Source organism: Dryobates pubescens, chromosome 32 (assembly GCF_014839835.1).
Source record: "Dryobates pubescens isolate bDryPub1 chromosome 32, bDryPub1.pri, whole genome shotgun sequence".
In the NCBI taxonomy this organism is placed as follows: Eukaryota; Metazoa; Chordata; class Aves; order Piciformes; family Picidae; genus Dryobates; species Dryobates pubescens.
In genome coordinates, this window is record NC_071643.1 from 5,890,778 (window position 1) to 5,911,424 (window position 20,647).

Sequence of the window (20,647 nt, forward strand, 5' to 3'; positions counted from 1 at the left end):
GAGCATTTGTGAAATGCCAGCTTTTACCTTCCGTTTCTCATTACTGTGTTGGTTTTTTAGCAATCGTCACCACAGCACAGTTTTGCCTTTTTAAATGGGTAACACTGGCAAATGCTTCTGGTGTACTGTTGTACAAGCTGTTTGCAAAAGCATGTGTAAAAGCATCAGTTTGTTTTTTTAAAGGCCCTTAACCTTTTTGTTAGATAATAGCAATTATTTAATTGAGTTCATTATGGTTTGGCCATCTTTCAGCAGCCTAGTTTGTCACATCTTTTTGCACTCCCAGCAAGCCTAAATTTGTCAAGTACAGGTCACGCTGTACAAGATGAAGCAGCCTGATAGTTCTCTCAGTAGTAAGCATGTGAAATGCAGAGGGTGTGAGCAAAGCCACGACCCCATCTCTATTTGCAATGAGCTGAGAAGATAGTGTTAAACTGAAATGTGCGCTGCATAATGTGGTTATAGGAGTCAGCTTCCACAAAGCTGCTGGTCTGGGCCTTTGTTCACACAGACATTAGACATCCTTTGTTTTGCCCCTCCTTCTCTTCTTCAGCAGTCATTCAATGACAAGCGTAAAAAGAACCTCTTTTCCCGAAAATTTCCCTTCTACAAGAACAAGGACCAGAGTGAGCAGGAAACCAGTGATATTGACCGTAAGTATGTGGCATTTGATGGACAGCGAACCACACGTAGAAGGGCCTGCTAGACTGCAGTAGGGTGTTACCATGGAGACAGTTTCATGAGCTGCAACAGGCTAAGGAGTTTGAGGTACCAGTGACAAACCAACCTGCAAAATCATTCAAAATCACTCGTTTGCTGATAAAGCAGAGTTTAACCCAAAAAGATCCCAGTTGGAATCAACTGGCTTGCACCGTTTTGAATCGGAGCTAACAACCTTCCAGCACGGTCAGTGATGGGTCCTCATTTCTGACTTGGAGGAGAGGGCACAGCAGCAAATAAAGTATAATGGATCTAAACACCGGCTTGAATCAGTCCATTTAGACTGATTGTCTTCAAAGTCATTCATTCTGATTTGGTTTTTCCTGATGAAGAGATGCCACTTCGATTTCCATCGTTGGTGCCAGCACTGGAAGAAAAAGAAAAGTGTGTTTCCACCAAAGCTGTTGTGTAAGCTTGCAAATGCAGGCCAGATCTGCTACAAACTCTGCTCTCTGATTTGCATCACTGATGACACTGGGCGTGCCAGTCAGGTCAAACCCTAAAGACATCTTCCCCTGTGATGTTCTGGGAACTGTCTCCTGTCGTAGCGCCAATATTCCATATAACTGACAATTATTTTCTTTGTGATTGTCTTTTTATTGCTTGCCCTCTGGGGACTACTCTGCAGGAGGTCCCTGACGACATGGGATCAAAAGGCCTGAGTAAGTGATCAAAATCCTCCCAAGTTATTTTAACCTCCATCTGAAAAATTACTACTTTTAAATTCTTATTATTTTTTTATAACAGATCTCTTTGAGATTGGTGCTTTACTGGCATAAGGAGGTTGTCTCAAAATACATTCCATGAGCTTTTTCTAGTTTGTGAGGGTGGTGGTTTTTTTTTTTGCTTTCAGGAACATGTCACTTTAATTCCACGTGATTACCACAGTAGATTTTATTTGTTGTTTAGGAGTTTTTCAGTGCTTGCTTGTTTGTCCTTAATAGTAGCGGGTTTAAGTTTGGTGATTTATTTGGTTGGGGTTTTTTTTAATGTCACTTTTAGCTTGTCTTTGTGTTTTTATTTGTTGAACAATAACCTATGGCTTTTTGCAGTAGTAGTACAACCATTGTCTTAATGCTTTTAACTAGTTACAGTTTTCAGTCCTCTCTCTAGGTGGCCAGACATTTTCAGCTCCTTAAAGCAAACAAAGAACTGTGCTTAACAAATGTCATAAGAGTTTTTCTGTCTGACTTACTTCAACTCCTATGATGCTTTTAGACCAGGTAGAGGGGTAGCTAATAGAGGAGACATAAAGCATTTCTTCTGTTTCTTGGAGAAATGTTAACTACTGGAATACAGTGATATTCAAAAGTCACTGAATACATTTAACAGACCTGATTGTATGCAGACACCACCACTGTACTAAGACAGAAGGCTTTGCTTTCATCACATATGTTTAACACATACATTGTTATGTGTTTATGGAATTGCAAAATTGGTCACTGCATATATGTGGCTAAAGGCCATTAAAAACATTTCTTCCCAGGGTGTAATTTGGCCTCAGTTATGAAATGATTCTAGTAGCTCTAACATTCACTTTCTATTTCTGAAATGGGCAGTTTCAAGGAAATTCCTGGTCTAGAGCAGAAGACCGTAGCAACTTCTGTGGCCTTATGATTTAGAGCAGAAGATCATGAGCAGCCTTCCTGACCTTATAATCATACCGATTTTAATCTGGTCCAGAAATGTCACCAGGTGATTCTTATATGAAAACAAATGACTTCTAGCGTGATTTTCACCACAGCTGGATGTTTTGGAACTGCCTTAACCATGCTTAATGCAAGCTGTGTCACTTGGGCTCTGCAAGACTGATGTCCTTGCTGACATTTTAGGCTTGGCATCATTACCAATTTTGCCTAAATGTACCAAATGTCACTTTAACTCTGAGCTGACAATGTCTCCCTTTCCTGTTCTACCATGAGGCTTTTAAGCATCGCTGTGTGCCTCTTCCATACCAATATGGATTTTCTTTTTCCAAGGCAAGAAAATGAAATGGAATTGGATCCAAACTGTTGGTACTCACAAATAGGAGGAAGTATTTATCTGTTTTTCTTGCACAGGAATAAAGTGAAGGAGTTCAGTCTAGCCAGAGATTTGTGGTTTCAAGATACTGGTTTATTTTACCCCAAAATATGAGATATATATATATATATATATATGTTGACTAACCCTTTTTGATGTTTATTAATCCCCATAAGCATATTTGCTTTACAACTGTATTCTTATCTCTAGAGTCCCCTTGCTTCCTTCTCTTTACTCTTGTAGAGGAGGAGCTGCAGTGAATTTAATGTTTTCTAAAGGCTGATCATGGCAACAATATGTGTTCTCACATGCACACAGTTAGGTACATAATTTCACACTAGTTGCATTTAATTTGTCTAGGTCAAACATAAACTCTTTGTGCAGCCTTAACCTGTGAATGTTGCGTTTTCATTACATGAAGACGCTCACTGGGTGGCATGAACACTTTCACAACTGAAGTTCACCAGTATCAAAGTTCATGAGATCTGTAGAATTTTTCAGGTGGCAATAGATAGATGCCTGGAATTCTTCAACTGCAGTATTTTTTTATCATAAACAAGAAAGTAAATATAAACATCTTGTGGCTACTGAATGATTTTGATTACTGTTCAAAAGGCATGGAATTAATATAGACAGTCCAGAATAAAAGTTGGGAGCTTTTGAAAACCTAATGCATTAATGTGGAGAGGGTGGCAGGACCTTAATTCTGCATTGCACTTCGAGTAAGCTCTTGAACATACCATAGGAATCATTGAATGTGCTATGCTACACTGGACTATGCTGCAGGAAAGATTTTCTGGTACAAGGCTTTTAATACAACGAATATGAAACGCGTATCCTCATAGTTCTTGCACAGCAAAATCCATTCTGTCTTGAAGGGAAAATCTGCAGGTGCAGGGTTACATGTGAGCTATGAATTCGTGTCCTTTTTGTAATCCTATTTTGATGTGCTATTTAATGTTTTCCTTTTTATTAACACCAATTCCTTTCGTATGAAATTAAGCTTGATCCTGAGAGCTATGAGAAGTGCCTTAAAACTTTTATATGCAGTATGTATTGATTTCAGCATTTTGGTATCAGTATTGTCTTTCATCTGGATTATTTTGTGTCAGTTTGCTTTCTGTTGGACTCATGCCATTTAGTGTCTGTTCCTTATTTTTTTTTTCCCATTGTGTTGCAATTTCAGAGCATGTAACCTCTAATGCCAGCGATAGTGAAAGTAGTTACCGTAAGTGTTTTTAAGTTCTTTGTTCATTAGAATCTTTGTTTAGTAGCTCTTCCTTCGGTTTTGTTTGTCTATCTTTTCTGGGTATTTACATGCTAAATAGAACATCCCAGTCACCTTCAGGTGAAATCCATATTCATGTGTCTGGTGAGTACTGCAAATTGTGTCCTGTCTGTCTTTTCTTTTTTAAACCTGAGAGAATCATTGCAGTCCTCCTTTAGGGGTATTTTTATTGTAATTATCATTTTCTTAGTTCAGCTTAATTTGAATCTGTTCCTGCTTTTTTAAATTAGGCAAGCTAGCTGGGTGTATTAAGACTGAAATGTAGATTTGATGCTGACAAATGTAATTGTATGTAACTGAGCTTAATACTGGAAGGGTGGCTGAAGTGTCTATAATCTGTTAAATGGTGCAGTAACTATCTAAAGGTTTTCACAGCTGATACTCAGATTTAATAATTACAATATTATTAATAATACTTCTAATGAAAGTAAAGATAAGCAAATATGTATTTACCCTTGCTTTCAGCTTTCATTTATCTGTTTTGCCAAGTGTGAGTGATTAGTACATAGCATGCTAGGCACACGTGCACATTCTTTCTCACTGAAGATATCATAGCTTTTAAATACTGAACTGACTTAGCTTTTTCACTGGAATAGAATTAACCAGGTTGGAAGAGACCCTTGAGATCATCAAGTCCAACCTATCATCCAACACTATCTAAACTAAACCATGGCACCAAGCACCCCATCCAGTCTCTAGTCTGGACTACAGTACTATTTATCATTACCCAAGCTACAGCAGTACTACGTGTCCACAGCAACTAATACGGTTCATGAAGCTACTCTACAGTGCTTTAAAGTGTCTTAAACCCAGGGCCAGAACTTCAATCCTGCTGGTCATTTCCAGTGAAAAACTCCTCAGTAAGGTGCATGGTGTGGACCTGAAACCTGGGGTAGAGCAGACCAGGAAGTTGGAGGAGTAGAGGATTTGAAGAGGAATGTGGGGAAAAAAAAGAGTAGCAAAAGTCATGCAGTGTGACAGAGTGGTTCACTGGTCAGCTTCTGGGTACCTGCTATCTATTTAATGGGCACTTCAGAAACATTAATGGCAGGGAAGTAAGGGAGGTGGTTCATTAAAAGATAGATTTGTTTGTAAGCTGTAGGTATTCTCAGAGGTGATTGTGATACACAGTTTTTCTTCCAGATGACTATACTTAAGGGGAGAATTTATACATAAATCTAAGATGCTAGAATTGCAGTCTGTAATTGAAAAGAAAGCCACTGGGGGAGGCATTTGTGTTCCCTGAGAGTAACACCAAACTGAGCATGTATGGAAATTGCCTTTGACAACCTTAGAAACTTTAACCACTTCTAATGCCGTGTCACTAAAACTAACCCTGACTGTCCCCTCCTGAGTGTGCTGCTTTCCTCTCCCTCCCCTCCCCTTCAAGGCTTTTCTCAGTTTCCTTTTATTTTGGTTTGAAGCTCTTTACTGTTACTACTAGCCAGCTTTTTAATTCCCTTTTTACTGGAAAAGCCCTGATTTTATTCTGGATGTGGTGGATTTGCTAATCCGCATGTGTAATTCCGAGCACTCCTTATTAAAATGTATTCCTTTGATTTCTTCTTGCTGCTGTCTAATATGAAAGTTATCTTGATTACAGATGAGTACGGTTGTTCAAAAGGTTCATTCTATTAATATCCATTCTTCCAAAGTATTCAAAAGCAGTGACAATATATACTTTTTGCCCTCAATCAGGGGATGCTTTTTACTTATTTATGTCTTTAGTAGTTGGCTCGAGTAATTTTTGGTCTTTTAGCAATGTGGCTCCTCCAAAGAAGTATCTAAATATATATGAGCTTGGTCCTTCACAGACAACTTGATAGCTGGTTATTCCTTATTGAATCATTGAATCAGTAAGGTTGGAAACGACCTCAAAGATCATTAAGTCCAACCTGTCACCCAAGACCTCATGAGACCAACCCCCTCCTGGCTACAACCTCCCTTCAGGTAGTTGTAGAGAGCCTCCTCTTCTCCAGGCTTATTCCTCTCCCTAGCTTAAAAAGGGTCTGAAAGTATATACTGTCCTTCTAAAATCCATTGCATGAGTATCTTTTTCTGTATATTAAAATATGCAGGCTGCATGTTTTTATGTCTGTCTTAAGGTATTCCTCACTTGCAATAACTTTGAAATATTAAAATGTTCATTGTATTGCTGTGGTACAGTTTAAATGCAAAATTGATTCCAAAGAAGAGAAACATTTCCCTCAATGAAAGTGTAAATTTTGGATCAGTAATGTTTGCTATGAAATAAAAGAGGTGTAGAAGCAATCTATAAATTTATCAAATCCTTCATTGGCCATCTGTTTCTATGCAACTGTGGTATAACATTGCTGTGTGAGTATGGCTTATGAACTCCAAAAAACATTCCAAAATGACCCAAATGAGTTACTGATGGACTGCATTTTATCCCAAGTTCACACGCTGATGTCATATGATTTGAGCTCATGTCTTCAGAATTACAAACTCTCTGCTGTCACAGAGACTTCTGTTAGACTAGAAATCATCTTTTAGAGAGATGGCAACTGAGGTATATTTCAGATGCTTTCACTAATATTTAAGAAGCCTGCAGCTGTCAAAGGTCAAAATTCAGTTACCTTAGTTTCATTCACTGCTGATGTGCTTCCTGGACCTGAGAGCAATACAAAGCATTCTTGGTTCTCAATTTCATCTTTATGAATTCACTTAAGAAGAGTTATTTAGTATATACAATCATAATCTGAAGAAAAATCGGACTGGTTGATGCTGTTCATGTAAATGCCCCTTCATGATAGAGTTAAAGGAAGGTATGCACACCTTGACTCACGTGGTTGTCAGCTCTGTATAAATATAGAAAAATGTTCTTGTAAATGCTGGCATCCAAGTAGGGAGAATATTCATGGTGAAGGTGGCATTGCCACTAGCAGTGAATGACAGCATGCATGCATTTCATTCAGGGAAACGTGTAAGAGCGTTGCAGTAATGCTTTAAAATTCTTCTTGTGCTTGATGTCAGTTTGACATGCTAAGATAAACCAGGAGATTACTTATGCCTTATGTGTCTTATGCTTTAACATTTTATTTGGCTTATCTCTGTGACTTTTATAGTTCGTTGCTCTTGCAAAGTGTCCTTCATCAGTACCATTGTAATGCATATTACTGAGGGATGTCTGCATTATTGTAGCTCATTTAATGACTCCATTTAAATATGCTGGCTTAGGAAAAAATACATCCCTGTGTCTTTGCATTTACATTTCAGGTGGCCAAGAGGAATATGTCTTGTCATATGAACCAGTCAACCAACAAGAAGGTTTGTAGATCTCACTCCTTTTAAAGTAAATGCAGTTTACATGATTTTCTTGCCATCATTCAAGTGAATAAAGCATAAAAGCATAAATTATTAAACACTATTGCTGAATTTTGTAGTGCAAAGATGTACTACTGAAAGTGATCATGCGTGGTTTACACTGCAGAAGGAAAATATGAAATGCTTAACAGTTGCATCAGTGTGAACCTCAAAGTGTATCACAGTATAACTAAGGTTGGAAGAGACCCCAAGGATCATCGAGTCCAACCTGTCTCCGCAGTGTAGTTTTCTTCTGTTTTGTATTGCTTTAGCATTCTCACTGCTGAACTTCTCTTTTCCTGCCACAGCAAAAAGTGTGGCAGTAGATCATTTGGGGATTTTACTAAACTGTAGTTGAACTGTCTCTCAGTAATTGCAGCCTCCCATTTTCTCTGTGGGTTTCTTATCTAATTGGTTTGGTTAGCAGTTGCCAAATGATTGGGTTTGTTTTTTTTTCCCAGAAAAAAGTAATATTTTTGTATGAAATGGCAGTTGCTAGGAGGAGTTATTTTATCATATTTGCAGTTAAAAGGATATGCTTTTCACTGATTTCCTATGGGTTGCTGTTGTTCCCTTTTCTTCTTGGTCCTGATCTTGCGCATCCCTGTGTATAACAGAGAATTTCTGTTTGCATTCTTCACCACAGTGCTAATAGTTGATTTATCTGATACACAGCTCATGTATTTGTAAATTAATCTGTGAAAGGAATATTTGGTATCTGTTACCTGTCAAATAAGATGTCAGTAAATAGACATCATATTATTGTGTGATTTTGGGGTGTAAAGATTTCATTGTTGGTTTCATGCAGTGAACGGAACAGCCCAGTTATTTCAGTAGCATTGTCAAGCATGTGTGCCTGTAGAGGCTTTCCATTCTGAGCTGTTGATCATGGCACGTGGGCTCCACTTCATCACTAAGTTTCCAGAAGCAGTAAAAAGTCTTATACAAGACTAACACAACCTACATTATTTCTGTAATTTGTAGTTTTGGTAGGCTCCAAGTAAAATCATGGATGAGAAATGCATGAGTTAAGACTGCTAGAAATGGGAAGTCCTTCTTGGACATGCTAAGCTTAGGCTAGGGAACTGGAGGTTTGTAACCCTCAAATGAATTGCTGCCAGGTCTGGGTATGTACACATACCAGAGGGTCTTGCAAAAAGAGAAACAGCTTTTCAGATGGCAGTAGCATCCCAGATTCTGATGGGTTAATGTTTTAGTGAGAACAAGATTCATAGCAAGTGACTGAATGTCAGGGTTGAGGAGGAAAGGTGTGAATGAGTCTTAGCACACACCTGTGGTTTAGTAAGTATCATACTGGAAAGCAAAATTATTAGACAGCCAAGTGCTTGGCATTTAAGTACATGACTGCAGTTCCCTTTAGGAGTCTAACACAGTGTATGGGAAAGGTCATAAAAGAATGAGCACTTTGTTCCTTTGCTTAGGATCAGTAATACATTCCTGTTACCTGCATTTGTCCACTAATTCACTTCCACAGTAATTCTTTGTTTTTAAGAAGCCTGGTGGGGTAAAGAACTGTAGTGACCAACATAGATTTAAGAGCATTTGGACCTGAGACACTGGTAGGGCTGCCATTAGTCTTTAAGCAAAGGTGTTTGTTGTTAAATGAACAGGTTGACAGTTACTGGATCAAACACATTCCTTTTACAGATATATGAATACCTGGGAAAGAAAAAAAGCTCTGAGAGTCAAATTAAAATATGTCATAGGGGTGAGACTTTAATTTGGACTTCTGTGCATTAAAGACAGATTGGAAGTGTAACTAAAGTTGTTTTTACAGCTGAAATTACATGCTAATGCTAAGATACTCAGGCATTATAGTCTTCATGCAGTATAATCAGGTATTTTCTACATAATTTCCAACCAGAAGCCCTTTATGACTTCATTAAAAAATCAAGCTGTTGTTAAAAGGCGCTACACTATTTTGTGAGAGTGAATAATAGTTGCAGAAGCTATAAATAGTTGAGTCTTTTCTTACATGAGTATTTCATAGTGGTCTTAGGGGAAAGGAAGCAGCTTCTCCCAACAGAGAACCAGAATTTCACGAACTCTACTACTGCTTAGGTGCATCATGGAATGAAGAGATTGTCAGACTTCCCCTTTTTGCTTTCTGCATTAGAATGAAGGATGTTCCTGTCTGAAAAGATTAATTTATTTCTTTGCAAAGATGTCGTCATACTCACTTTCAGTCAGCCAGGATAGTGACTTGGCAGTGAAGATCTAACATCTTATCATGACTACAGTATTAATTCATGTACATTCTTCAATGTGTTCAAGTACATATTCTTTTAGGTATTAAGATCTTTACCATGTGACAAAGGTTGCTTTACTGAAGTGTAACTGATGTTCTTCCTTTATGTTCTATAGTCAGTTACACTCGACCTGTGATTGTTTTGGGACCCATGAAAGACAGAATAAATGATGATCTCATCTCAGAATTTCCAGACAAATTTGGCTCATGTGTTCCACGTAAGTCTCAGTAAATATTAAAGCAATTCAAAAGTACCCTTTTTTCCCCTCATCATTTTCTGTTGTAGGTTGAATTCAAATTTGCTGCTGTAATTCAAAATCATTCTGCCTCCTGCCAGCTTCAAAATCAAAGTGCTGGCTGGAGCAAAGTATTATGGGGCTTGAAGTTGAGATTGGAAGATGAGAGGCTTCTTGATCCAGTTGCTGCTTTGGGGTTCTGGGGTTTGGGGTGTTGGTTCTTCTGCTGAAATGGCAGCAGGACAGGGAGGGATGGGGGAGCAGATCCCTGCCTTGGGTTTTTAGCTTGCTTGCTTCTGCATGTTGCTGCTTTCTGCTGTGCCTTTTCTGCAAACAGGCTAAGGTAATTGTGCATTGTAGTATTTTTATCTGTTTGTTCAGGAAACTCTTAACTTACCTCCACCCAGAGACTTTTTGTGTGTTACTTCTGTGCTGTAGGGAAAATGCTGTGTTACACCAGCATGTTTTCTTAACAGACATCCTCTGTGTGCTGAGTTAAAGTTGAATATATCCTCTAAACTTTATAGACTTGTCAGAAAATTTTGCAGTAGAACTGGGAGACTAGTTTTGGATATCGTAGGAGAAGTCCTCCCTGGGTTTCAGTTTGCTTTACAAGTTCCTGGTTTGTATTTAAAGATACTACTAGACCAAAACGAGATTATGAGGTGGATGGACGTGATTACCACTTTGTCACTTCTCGAGAGCAAATGGAGAAGGATATTCAGGATCACAAATTCATTGAAGCCGGCCAGTACAATAATCATCTATACGGAACAAGCGTCCAGTCGGTGCGAGAAGTAGCAGAAAAGGTAAAGCAGTGCCAGGTGCTCTCATTTGCTGAGGGGGTTCTCCAGTTGTGCTGGTGGGGGAGAAGAATGGCAAGCAGCCACGAGGACTTTGAAAGGAATTTGTGCAAAACTCAAAACAAAGTGCATTGTCACAAATGCATTTAGGGAAACAATGAAGCTTTGGAACAATGATTAAATTATGGGTAAAGAGCAACTGTAGTTTGTGTTTTCTCCTCAAAAGAGAATGGAAAAGAAATAATTGGAATTACAGCTTTATTAGCCTAGCTCACATACACAGATCATTAACTAATTAAGAAGAGTGGTGGTAGAGTTGGTTAATGTGATGACCTGTTTGACATAGACCTGTGCAGAAGAAAACTCACACAAATGTTACTTTTTGGTGTCCTTTGTGGATTTAGCTGACAAAAGAAGAGCAGATGTAGGAAACTCAATTTTGGAAAGGTTTTTGTGCATAACTATCTCTACCTTTTGAAGATTGACCTCACTGGTTTTATCCTTGCAAAATAAAAAATAATCTAAATGTTTTTGAAGTCAAACAAAAGTTTACTTGAGCTCTCTGCAAAAGGAAGAAGGAAGGCTGATTTCGTAGAGGGAGATGCTTGCTTTAGTGACAATTTTGGTGAAAATTCTTTGCAAATCACAGAATCAACAAGGTTGGAAAAGACCTCAGAGATCATCAAGTCCAACCTATTACCTAATACCTAACACCTGACAACTAAACCATGGCACCAAGTGCCTCATCCAGTCTTTTCATAAACACCTCCAATGATGATGACTCCACCACCTCCCTGGGCAGCACATTCCAATGGCCAATCACTCTCTCTGTGAGGAATTTCTTCCTAACCTCCAGCCTAAACTTCCCCTGGTGCAGCTTGAGACTGTATCCTCTTGTTCTGGTGGTGGCTGCCTGGGAGAAGAGACCAACCCCCACCTGGCTACAACCTCCTTTCAGGTAGCTGTAGACAGCAGTAAGGTCTCCCCTGAGCCTTGTCTTCTCCAGGCTAAGTTGGCAGTTGCATGCAGTGCAGATGATGCACTTACAGTGGGCAATGTTACCTGATCTGTATGAGAGCAGAAACAGCTATTTTCTAGACTGGAACTCACAAGAGTAATCACTTTGAGTCTGGCCATGCAGTGGGTAAGTGTGATTAACCTACTTGACATGGAAATATAATTAGTCCTCTGGAAAACAGTGTTAGAGCATTCTGGCCAAATGGCTGAGTGTTCTTATTTCTGGCAATTTAATTTACTGGAATGAAAACCAGAGCAAACATGGTGAGATTCTGTGGTTTGTGTGCAGAAGGATTTTTCTGCTGTCTTTCCTGCCCTATGGAATAGAACCTGGCCTGGTGGTATACAGCAAGAAAAGTAAAGAAAATAAAGTTAATTACAAAATTGTTTAAATATCTCAGGGTTGGAAGGGACCTCAATGATCATCCAGTTCCAACCCCCCTGCCATGGGTAGGGATGCTTTCCACTAGAACAGGTTGCCCAGAGCCACATCCAGCCTGGCCTTAGAAACATCCAGGGATGAGGCTTCTACCAGTGTCTCACCACCCTCATGGGGAAGAACTTATTCCTGACATCTAATCTAAATCTCCTCTCCTCTAGCTTGGGTCCATTTTCCCCAGTCCTATCACCACCTGACATCCTAAAAAGTCCCTCACCAGCTTTCTTATTGGCCCCCTTCAGAAGGCCACAATAAGGTCTCCTCAGAGCCTTCTCTTCTCCAAACTGAACAACCCCAACTCTCTCAGTCTCTCATAGCGCTTTTATGGGAGGCTGAACAAGGTTGTGAAACTAGAATATGTGTTTAAATTATGGAACTAGTGAACAGCTTAAACAGTATAAACTTGTCAACAGTTACTTCACCTGGTCATAGATGTAATGCTTCGGTTCCATCCTAGACTTGAAATTGCCTGTGTTCTTCTGTCCATCTAGTGGGATTGGTAAGCCACCAAACGATTGTGAATCTTCTATAAACTGACAGGAGGAACAAAGTACTGCCAGATGTTTCCATGCTGTGAAATCTCTTGTGCAGGCACCAGGGGACTTTGGGCAGATGCAGCAGTTTTTCAGTTCCAGCTAACGTTATTGTTCTGGGAAACAATGGTCTGTCCTTCAGAACCTGGCTTCAGAATTGTGACAGGGCTGCAAACTGGTCCATCTGGGGCTACTCCCTTCTTGTGCTCCTCCCTGTTTCACTTTAAGAGATGAGTCTTTTCAGTGGGTCTTACTGCTTGGATACAAAAGACAATTTCCTTGTTTTCTATGGTGAATTTAGGGAAAGACTCAACAAAAGTGACTGCCTCTATCCCAAAAGCAGTGTTTTTGCAGGAACTTTAACTTGTGTTCATTTGCCTATGCTTCCAGCTGATCCTTATCCCTCTCATTTCCTTACCTGTACCAGATACAGCTAAAGATGCTTTTTTGATGTTACTAGGAAAAGTACAGAGTGCTGTGCTGTGTTTCTCAGTCAGATGTGCACTGAGAGCAAGGAACTAAAACAAGTTTGTAAAATATTGTTTGAATGGACTGTGCAAAGAGCAAAACACCTTCCCTGGATGCAAAGATAATAGCTGTATAGGGAAGGACTTGTGTTTCTTTTCCTTGTCTTGCAAATCCTCACTCAAAAGGAATTTTCATATCCTCTTTTCTTTGGAATCACAAGCAGCTTTCAGATCTCTGTGTCTGAGGCCACTCTTAATGTATTTTCATTTGTGATTTGAAATGAACTGTCCCTGTTGTATGCCATAAAGTCAGCACAGTTACTGTGCTGCCATTCTAGTTCTCCACTTGCCCCAAGATCCTTTGGTACCTGGCATAAGTTGCTGGGCCAAACACAGCAAACACTAAGTCTCTTATCCCAAGAAATGAAAATGGACCAGCTAATGCTCTGAATTACCAATTCCCAGAGGATTTGTCACATAGAAAAAGAAACCATTTGAAAGATGTCAACAGGTCAGCACATGCAGTTCTGCAAGAACACACAAATCTTCCCTCAATGGTACCAGTCATCCTCCAGATCCATTCACTGGATCATCAGTTGAAAGCAAGTAGATTAGTGTTGTTCCTGTGGGAACAGTTCTATCCTCTTCAAGAATTCCTGAAATAAAATTCTGTGGCTTTGTTGTGCAAGAGATCACATAGAAAGGATCTTGGTGATCAGTTCTGCCAGGATGCAAGAACATGTCAGTCATTTCAGACTGCAGTCACTTCCTTGCTCTTCAATGGGCCCCCCAGGAATGATCTCCCAGGAGTTCAAGAGGTGTGTTTTATGATAGGATTGACCTTTGGGTTCAAGATGCTTTTGAGTTTGTGTCCTGGCTCACAGTATTTGTCACGTGGCAGTGGTTTTTCTGTTCCTCTCCCCCCGCCATCCCTTTCTAAGGTGGTGGCATACCAAGTTACTCCTTTGGCCACCTTTCTGAGGGATCCTCTGAGTATTAAATGAATAATAATTTGAAAAGTAATTTTGGGGTGTGATCGAAGCACAGTTGTTCCACTGGATGATACAGGGGACTGCTTGAAAGAACCCAGTGCAGAGCTGCAAAGATGCCAAAAGGAGTGGAACATCTCCGGGCTGAGGAAAGGCTGAGGGAGCTGGGGCTCTTTAGCTTGGAGCAGAGGGGCCTGACTGGTGACCTCATTCATGTCTATAAAGATGTGAAGGGCAGCGTCAGGAGGATGGAGCCAGGGATGCCCAGTGACAGGAATGGAGGAATGGAGTGGAGGGAAAACTTTTTCACTGTGAGGGTGACAAAACACTGGAACAGGCTGCACAGAGAGATTGTGGAGTCTCCTTCTCTGGAGACATTCAAAACCCACCTGGATGAGTTCTTCTGTTACCTACTGTAGGTGATCCTGCTGTGGCAGGGGGTTGGGCTGGATGATCTATGGAGGCCCCTTCCAATCCCTAACGTTCTGTGATTCTGCATTATCGATTGGGCTACTGTCTCTGATGGAGAAAGGAAGGCAGAAGGGTCAGGAACATCTCAAATGATGCATGATCTCAAAAGAAGAGCAAGGTGGGACCTTGTGCTGAAGCAGTGAAATCACGAAGTCGTCGATGCGAGTGCTCTGGTGTTGCAGCCTTCAGCGGAGACACTTGTAAGCTATTATGCTGTGGATACCTGTGAGTTCAGCTTTGCTCAGTGCCATTTTCCCTTCTCTCTCACTTTTTAGGGTAAACATTGCATTCTTGATGTTTCTGGCAATGCCATCAAAAGGTTGCAGATTGCCCAGCTGTATCCAATCTCCATTTTCATTAAACCGAAAACAGTGGAAAACATCATGTGAGTAAAAGCAGAGTGCCTCAGGCTGACTTGTTTGAAGCTGTCATTGTATTTGAAAAGCCAGCTGCAAGTTCTGTGAAGACAATTGCTGTATTTGCATTTGAAACAATGTTTAATTTCATGTTTACTTTTCTAGGGACTTTTAGACAAGGGACAACACAGTATCAGAGCAGCTCATTCCCCCTAGAGTCTTTTCCGAGGTGTATCATTTAGGGAGCTGCCTTTTATTAGGGTTAATACTCAGACAACAGTTTAAAACCTGGTTTCAAAAGACTTGGAAATAATCTGAAAGTAGTTTTTGAGTGTCTGATGTTATCAATTTCAGGGAAATGAATAAACGCTTAACAGAAGAGCAAACCAGGAAGACCTTTGAGAGAGCAATGAAACTGGAGCAAGAATTTACTGAACACTTCACAGGTGTGTTTTGCTTGGGCCTCTTCCATTGTCAGAGTTGAAATTGTATTGCTTGCTCTAAAACAGTAATTGCCTCACTGCTGAAATAAGGTTAAACTATGTTTTCTAACTGACCTGTGATTCTTTCTGAGGCATAGAGCCATCTAGGTGCCTCTACACTGAGCTCAGTGTGCTCAGTTAATTCAACATGTACACAAAAGTTGCTGGGAGCTCAGTTTAGGTTTGAAATAAGGAGGCTTTCTACCTAGGTATTGCAAATGTTTTCTTTGTTCATATACTTGTTTAAGGCCATTTATTGGCAGAGCTAAAATTGCCTGGCAAAACTCCATGTAAAGAATCTTTAATTTATTTTGTTTTTAATCAGGAAGTAAAGAATTTAATTAATTAATTAAGCCTCTGGAAATTGGGCACTACAGCATTGTGATACTTAGCATATCACTTTTCTGTAAGGCATGGACCTAACTATAATAACAAAGGATAGGCTGCAAGAACTCAGACTGTGCTGTCTGTGTTGTAGCTTGCAGTGGGAGCCTGATCAAGTCAGGATCGCCAGGGGATCAGGAATGAGCCTTGCCTCTTCCTGTCTTAGACACTCACTCCTTTCCTTCCTCTCGTGTTCTCTTTTGCAGTGTTTTAGCATTCACTACCACATTCACCTCCTTGCTGTGACACAATCCCTTTGCCCAGTGCTGCCTTCCACTTCTTAGTGGGCAGAGCTGTGAACGCAACAGGTTGCTCCACCTGTGCAGAGACACAGGAAGGGGCTGCTGGCCTCATAAGTTAGAGGAGCCAGTGGTTTCCCTGCCCCAGTCTTCATGCTACCTTGTTCTCTATGTTGTGTGCTACCCACATAATGAACAGCTTGAATCCATCCTTTTATGTCTCCTTCTCTGCCTTGCAGTTGTTGCTTTATCCAAATACTGCATTTAGCACTCTCACTCTTCCCATAGCTCTCTGTCTGTCTGCACCCAGAAAGTTATGGGTCTCTCAACATCTATTGCAAGCTCTTCTGTTAGAGAGCCCCTTACTGAATTATTTACAAATGTGACAGGTTTGTTTTTCTCAGGAGACAAATGTTTTAGTTTAATATATATCAATTAAAGATTTAGTCAGTAACTGGTATTCTCCTACAGCTGCCTCAGGACATTTTGTAGGACACTTTCATAGGAAATTAAAGGCTGTAATTCAAGGTGTTGCAGGAACATGTGGGCCTTTCAAAGCGCTCTAGGGCTTGTGTTTCTTCTTAGAAGCATAAGATTTGTTGACAAAGGAAGATCTCAATGGCCACACTTTTGTCCTTGAGAATCCATTCAGGCTGGAAATCCTTTTCTGAATCTGAGATACTTGAAGACATTTCAGATTTTATTACTTAGTTTGGAGGCTGCCACCAATAGGAGTTAGGTGATAAAACCGAATGTATGAGCATTCTCTAATCTGTTAAAAAATAACCACATCAAGTCAGGTCACTGAGATCAGCTTCATCAACATGTTAAGTTTAAACAGACTTAAACTTTGCACTGAAGCACATGGAGAGCTCATCCATCTTCTGCTTTGAGGGCATGGATCTTTGGAAGAGATGGGGTTAAATACCACTGGAAAGAATTGTACCTGACCTTTAATAATTGAGCAGTCTCCTCCCATAGGCAGTGTGACAGTGAACTGCAGAGAGGGAGAAATATTTTTTTAGAGGTGGGATTGATGAATGGGTTAAAAAGGAAGCAGTTTGCATGGAAGCAAAGCTCAGAAGCAGCAGTAATGTATTAATGTACAAAAGAGAGAGCCTGGCCTGCTTCTTAAATTATATTTCATGCTAGACTTTGTTTCTTGGACTATGGACACTGAGAGGGTGATTCCAAGTTAAAATCAGTTGCTATCTCATGTTGACTGCTTTTTCAGACTGAAGTGTGGTTGGGACAACTCAAAGTGTACTTTGTGTCAGAGCAGATATGTGTCGACTCATTCCTGATTATATTCTAGCCTTGGAGAAATGGCACTTTTGGCTACAGAAAAAAGACTGTTGGCTATGAAACTCAACTCTCTTGGCTGGCCAACAAACTTCCTCCTCTTTTAGAGCAAAGCAAATGGCAGTGCTAGCAGGTAGAAATCCCAGGGTCAGCCGGAATTGCTGCGAGGTTTCAGGATCTGGCGGAATTCACCACTCTGTGTTACACCAAGCTTTTCTCAGGCTGGGGACAAAGCCCTGTACTCAGTCTTGCCTTGAGTTGGAAACACACATGGAAGTTGTACCAAAAAGAATACTGGAGACCACAATGATTCAGGCAAACTAACATGTAAGGAAAAGCAAAATGAAAAAAGCCCCCTCAGTCGTATGTTTATACTTGTGGTACAGTGAAACCCGCTTCCTAACCCCATGCCTCTGAGCAGGAGAGATGGTGCTTTGTGTGTCCTGTAGTACCATCAACAATGTGCTTCGTTTCAGCACAGAAACCAGAGATCTCAGTGTGTGTCCGTTCCTACAGCAGTCTGAAAGCCTCTCGCCGCTCTGAGAGAAAAGAACAGCTTGGCTTGGAACATCTTGGCTTCCTTACGGAGCTAGGGAGGGTGATTGCTGATTGCCACATTATGTTTTGCAGCTATTGTCCAAGGAGACACACTGGAAGAAATCTACAACCAAGTGAAACAGATCATAGAGGAACAGTCTGGGCCTTACATCTGGGTTCCAGCAAAGGAAAAATTATGAAACCAGCTTTTTATTTCTCATTTTCTAACTGACATCACCTACTACATCTGACGACTCTTAAGCCCTTCCAGTGGAGCCTGCCTCTAGTTCTTTCCAGCGTAGGTTCATACCCTAACCATCACATTCTGCAGATCCCATAATGCTTCACATTTGATATCTCTCTTAGTTGAAATGATTTGTATTACTGTGTGTTGTTGGTTTGCCATTTTTCAAACACGCCAGCGGAATGGCCTGACCAGCTATTAGTTTGGGGTGGGGGTGGGAGGGAACTGCTCGGTGAAAATTCCTTAATGTTTAAGGGAGAGTAACTTTCAAAGATTTTTTTCAACAAAGCTTTATAGACCTCCTTTTAAAATTTCCTAACAGGTGAAAAGAGAAGTTGTACTCGAGGAAGCTGTAAATCATTAGTGACTTTGCACGCTTAACTTTTAATAGCATGGTTTGGTCAGGGCAATGGAGTTCAGGTTTTATTTTCTGAGCTGAATTCTAGCCTCACCGGCCTTTTTGGTTTTCTTGCCAGGCAGTTAGGGAGAAACTTGTCAAGCTTTGAGTTAGCATCATGATGAACTGCCGTTGCTGCTGCTCAAGGGACGTTCATTTTCACAGTTTCGTACGGATGTTCTTACAAACTCTGTTCATATTTCTTTTGCTTTTTGTTTTTTTGCCAATGAAAAAAAAAAATTTGCTAGGGACAGAGATCTGCAACGTTTTTAACCTTCCTCCTTGCAACACTCTTTGTGGTGTCTTAACAGCAGTTGTTTATAGGTAACGGTCATCAGACTTTTTGAGCCTAAAAAAAAAACCCATTTAGGTGCTAGGAAACTTTCTCAGAGGAACGCCACACGTCCGTTGGCGGTGACACAGAGAGGAGCTGCAGAGGTGGTCCTGAGGGCGGTGAGAGAAATGATTTGTAGCCTGAAAATGCGTGTGTTCTTAGGGGTCAGATTTTAATGAATATTTTACCCACAATAACTGCCTATTTTGTTATAATATATATATATATTAAACTTTCTCTAACTAAACTCTGTAACTATGGGAATTATTTTCTTTACATAGTTGCGCACACGTATAAATATATATATATATATAAAAAAATATATATTTTTCTTTTACCACCTACTCCTAGCTCTTTTGTTTGTTTGTTTGTTTGTTGTTGTTTTGAATAAAAATACAGATTAGAATTTACCTTCCTTGTTCGTGAGAAGTCGAATGGGCTGTGGTGGCTGGGCATAAAGTCCAGGGAATATTAGTTCTAAGGGACAAAAAAAAAAATCACATGCAAGTTCTCCTCTTTTCTACAGGATTTCAGGTGTCTGGCTCTGCCTCCTCCCCCTCCCCTCCTTGTAATCTGCATGTCTTAACCAAAGGGAGAGTTCAGTGTCAACAGTGCACTTCATTTTTCTGTACCTGTTCACCTCGGGTTGCAGAGGTGCAAGATCTGCCAGCTGTGATGCACAGCATTCTGTGCTGAATGTTATGAATCTGTTGTACCAAATCATGGAACTACTTTCAGTAACGAGATTTTCCCCTGTTCCCCAGTTACTTGGTGCCTGCCATTGCTTGTTTGAACCTGATTGATTGTAAGAGGAATGTACTTAATGGCAGTCACGGGGCAGTCGCACAACCAAATCAGCTTTGGTTTGTAAAGAATTTTCGGCACTATCCATTCCACTTGTTAGAAAGAGGAGAACAGCTAATAAACTTTATTGTACAATGTATTTGTCAGTTGTGTCTTTAATCCAAAGCAATAACAGGTGTTGGAGCATTTTGAAACTGGCTGAGGCTGTGAAAGAGGAGCACTGGTGACCAGACTGGGGCTAGTGAAGTTGTTATGTTAAAAGCAGGTCTAAACTCGGAACACAAATGTTGCTGGTGTTGTGTGGAAGGCTTGTGAGGCTTACAGTCCGTGTGAGCTGCTGTAGGGCCCAAAGTCATCTTTGTTTTTCTAGACTGGTGAAGCACTTGTGATGTCTTTCTGAGACTCTGCCTGTGGAAGTGGAAGGTGTACTGGATTGATGCAGCTTCTGAGAAAGAATGCTGGGCATTTTTCCAAGTGCTAAGAGTGCACTACGCTGTCCCCCTTTGGAAGTGACTGATGGCCTGAGGTGTATAGTGAGAAGGGAACAACTTAAAATAGGAAAGTTCTAAATCTTAGCTATCATAGTAAGAATATCATCATAATGTCTGAGATCTCTGTATTAATGTGTGTTCTATTTCCTACCCCTGTTTTTCAACCTATCAGTAGGAGTCTTACCCTGCTGAGTAGTGGGGAGTTACTTTTTTCTGCTACTGGAGTGCCTTGGATAACTTTCCCAGTGCATTTCTCCCATGCCTTTGTGAAGCACTAGCCAGGTGCCACCAAACACTGCACTCAGACTGAAGTACCTGCCTTCCACAGTTGTCCTGCTAGAGTGAACAATGAGTCTGAGATCAAGAAACTCCAAAAGACTCAGGTGTCTCCTTTGCATTTTTGGGTTTGTTTCAGATGTTGCCCTTGAGCCCTGGCAGAAAAATTGATTCTGACAGCCCTGATGCTCCCAGCTGACTTGGTTTATTTTGTCATTTCTAG

The 20,647-nt window shown here is 40.5% G+C and overlaps 1 protein-coding gene across 11 annotated transcripts in view; it reads left to right on the forward strand.

Moving 5' to 3' along the window:
• Window positions 1-18,629, forward strand: part of DLG1 (discs large MAGUK scaffold protein 1) — a 159,312-nt gene extending 140,683 nt beyond the window's left edge. For 4 of the 11 annotated variants that reach the window (XM_054175562.1, XM_054175565.1, XM_054175567.1 and 1 more), the window contains 8 exons: window positions 1,349-1,382; window positions 3,929-3,970; window positions 7,268-7,318; window positions 9,740-9,841; window positions 10,496-10,668; window positions 14,854-14,963; window positions 15,289-15,380; window positions 17,972-18,629. In XM_054175562.1, the coding sequence (XP_054031537.1) occupies window positions 1,349-1,382; window positions 3,929-3,970; window positions 7,268-7,318; window positions 9,740-9,841; window positions 10,496-10,668; window positions 14,854-14,963; window positions 15,289-15,380; window positions 17,972-18,078 (711 nt within the window). In that variant the 3' untranslated portion in view covers window positions 18,079-18,629. Of the gene's footprint in view, window positions 1-553; window positions 654-1,348; window positions 1,383-3,928; window positions 3,971-5,618; window positions 5,655-7,267; window positions 7,319-9,739; window positions 9,842-10,495; window positions 10,669-14,853; window positions 14,964-15,288; window positions 15,381-17,971 lie in introns of all 11 variants that reach the window. The other 7 variants (XM_054175566.1, XM_009908740.2, XM_009908741.2 and 4 more) reach the window with 3 other exon arrangements.
• The last annotated feature ends 2,018 nt before the right edge of the window (window positions 18,630-20,647 follow it).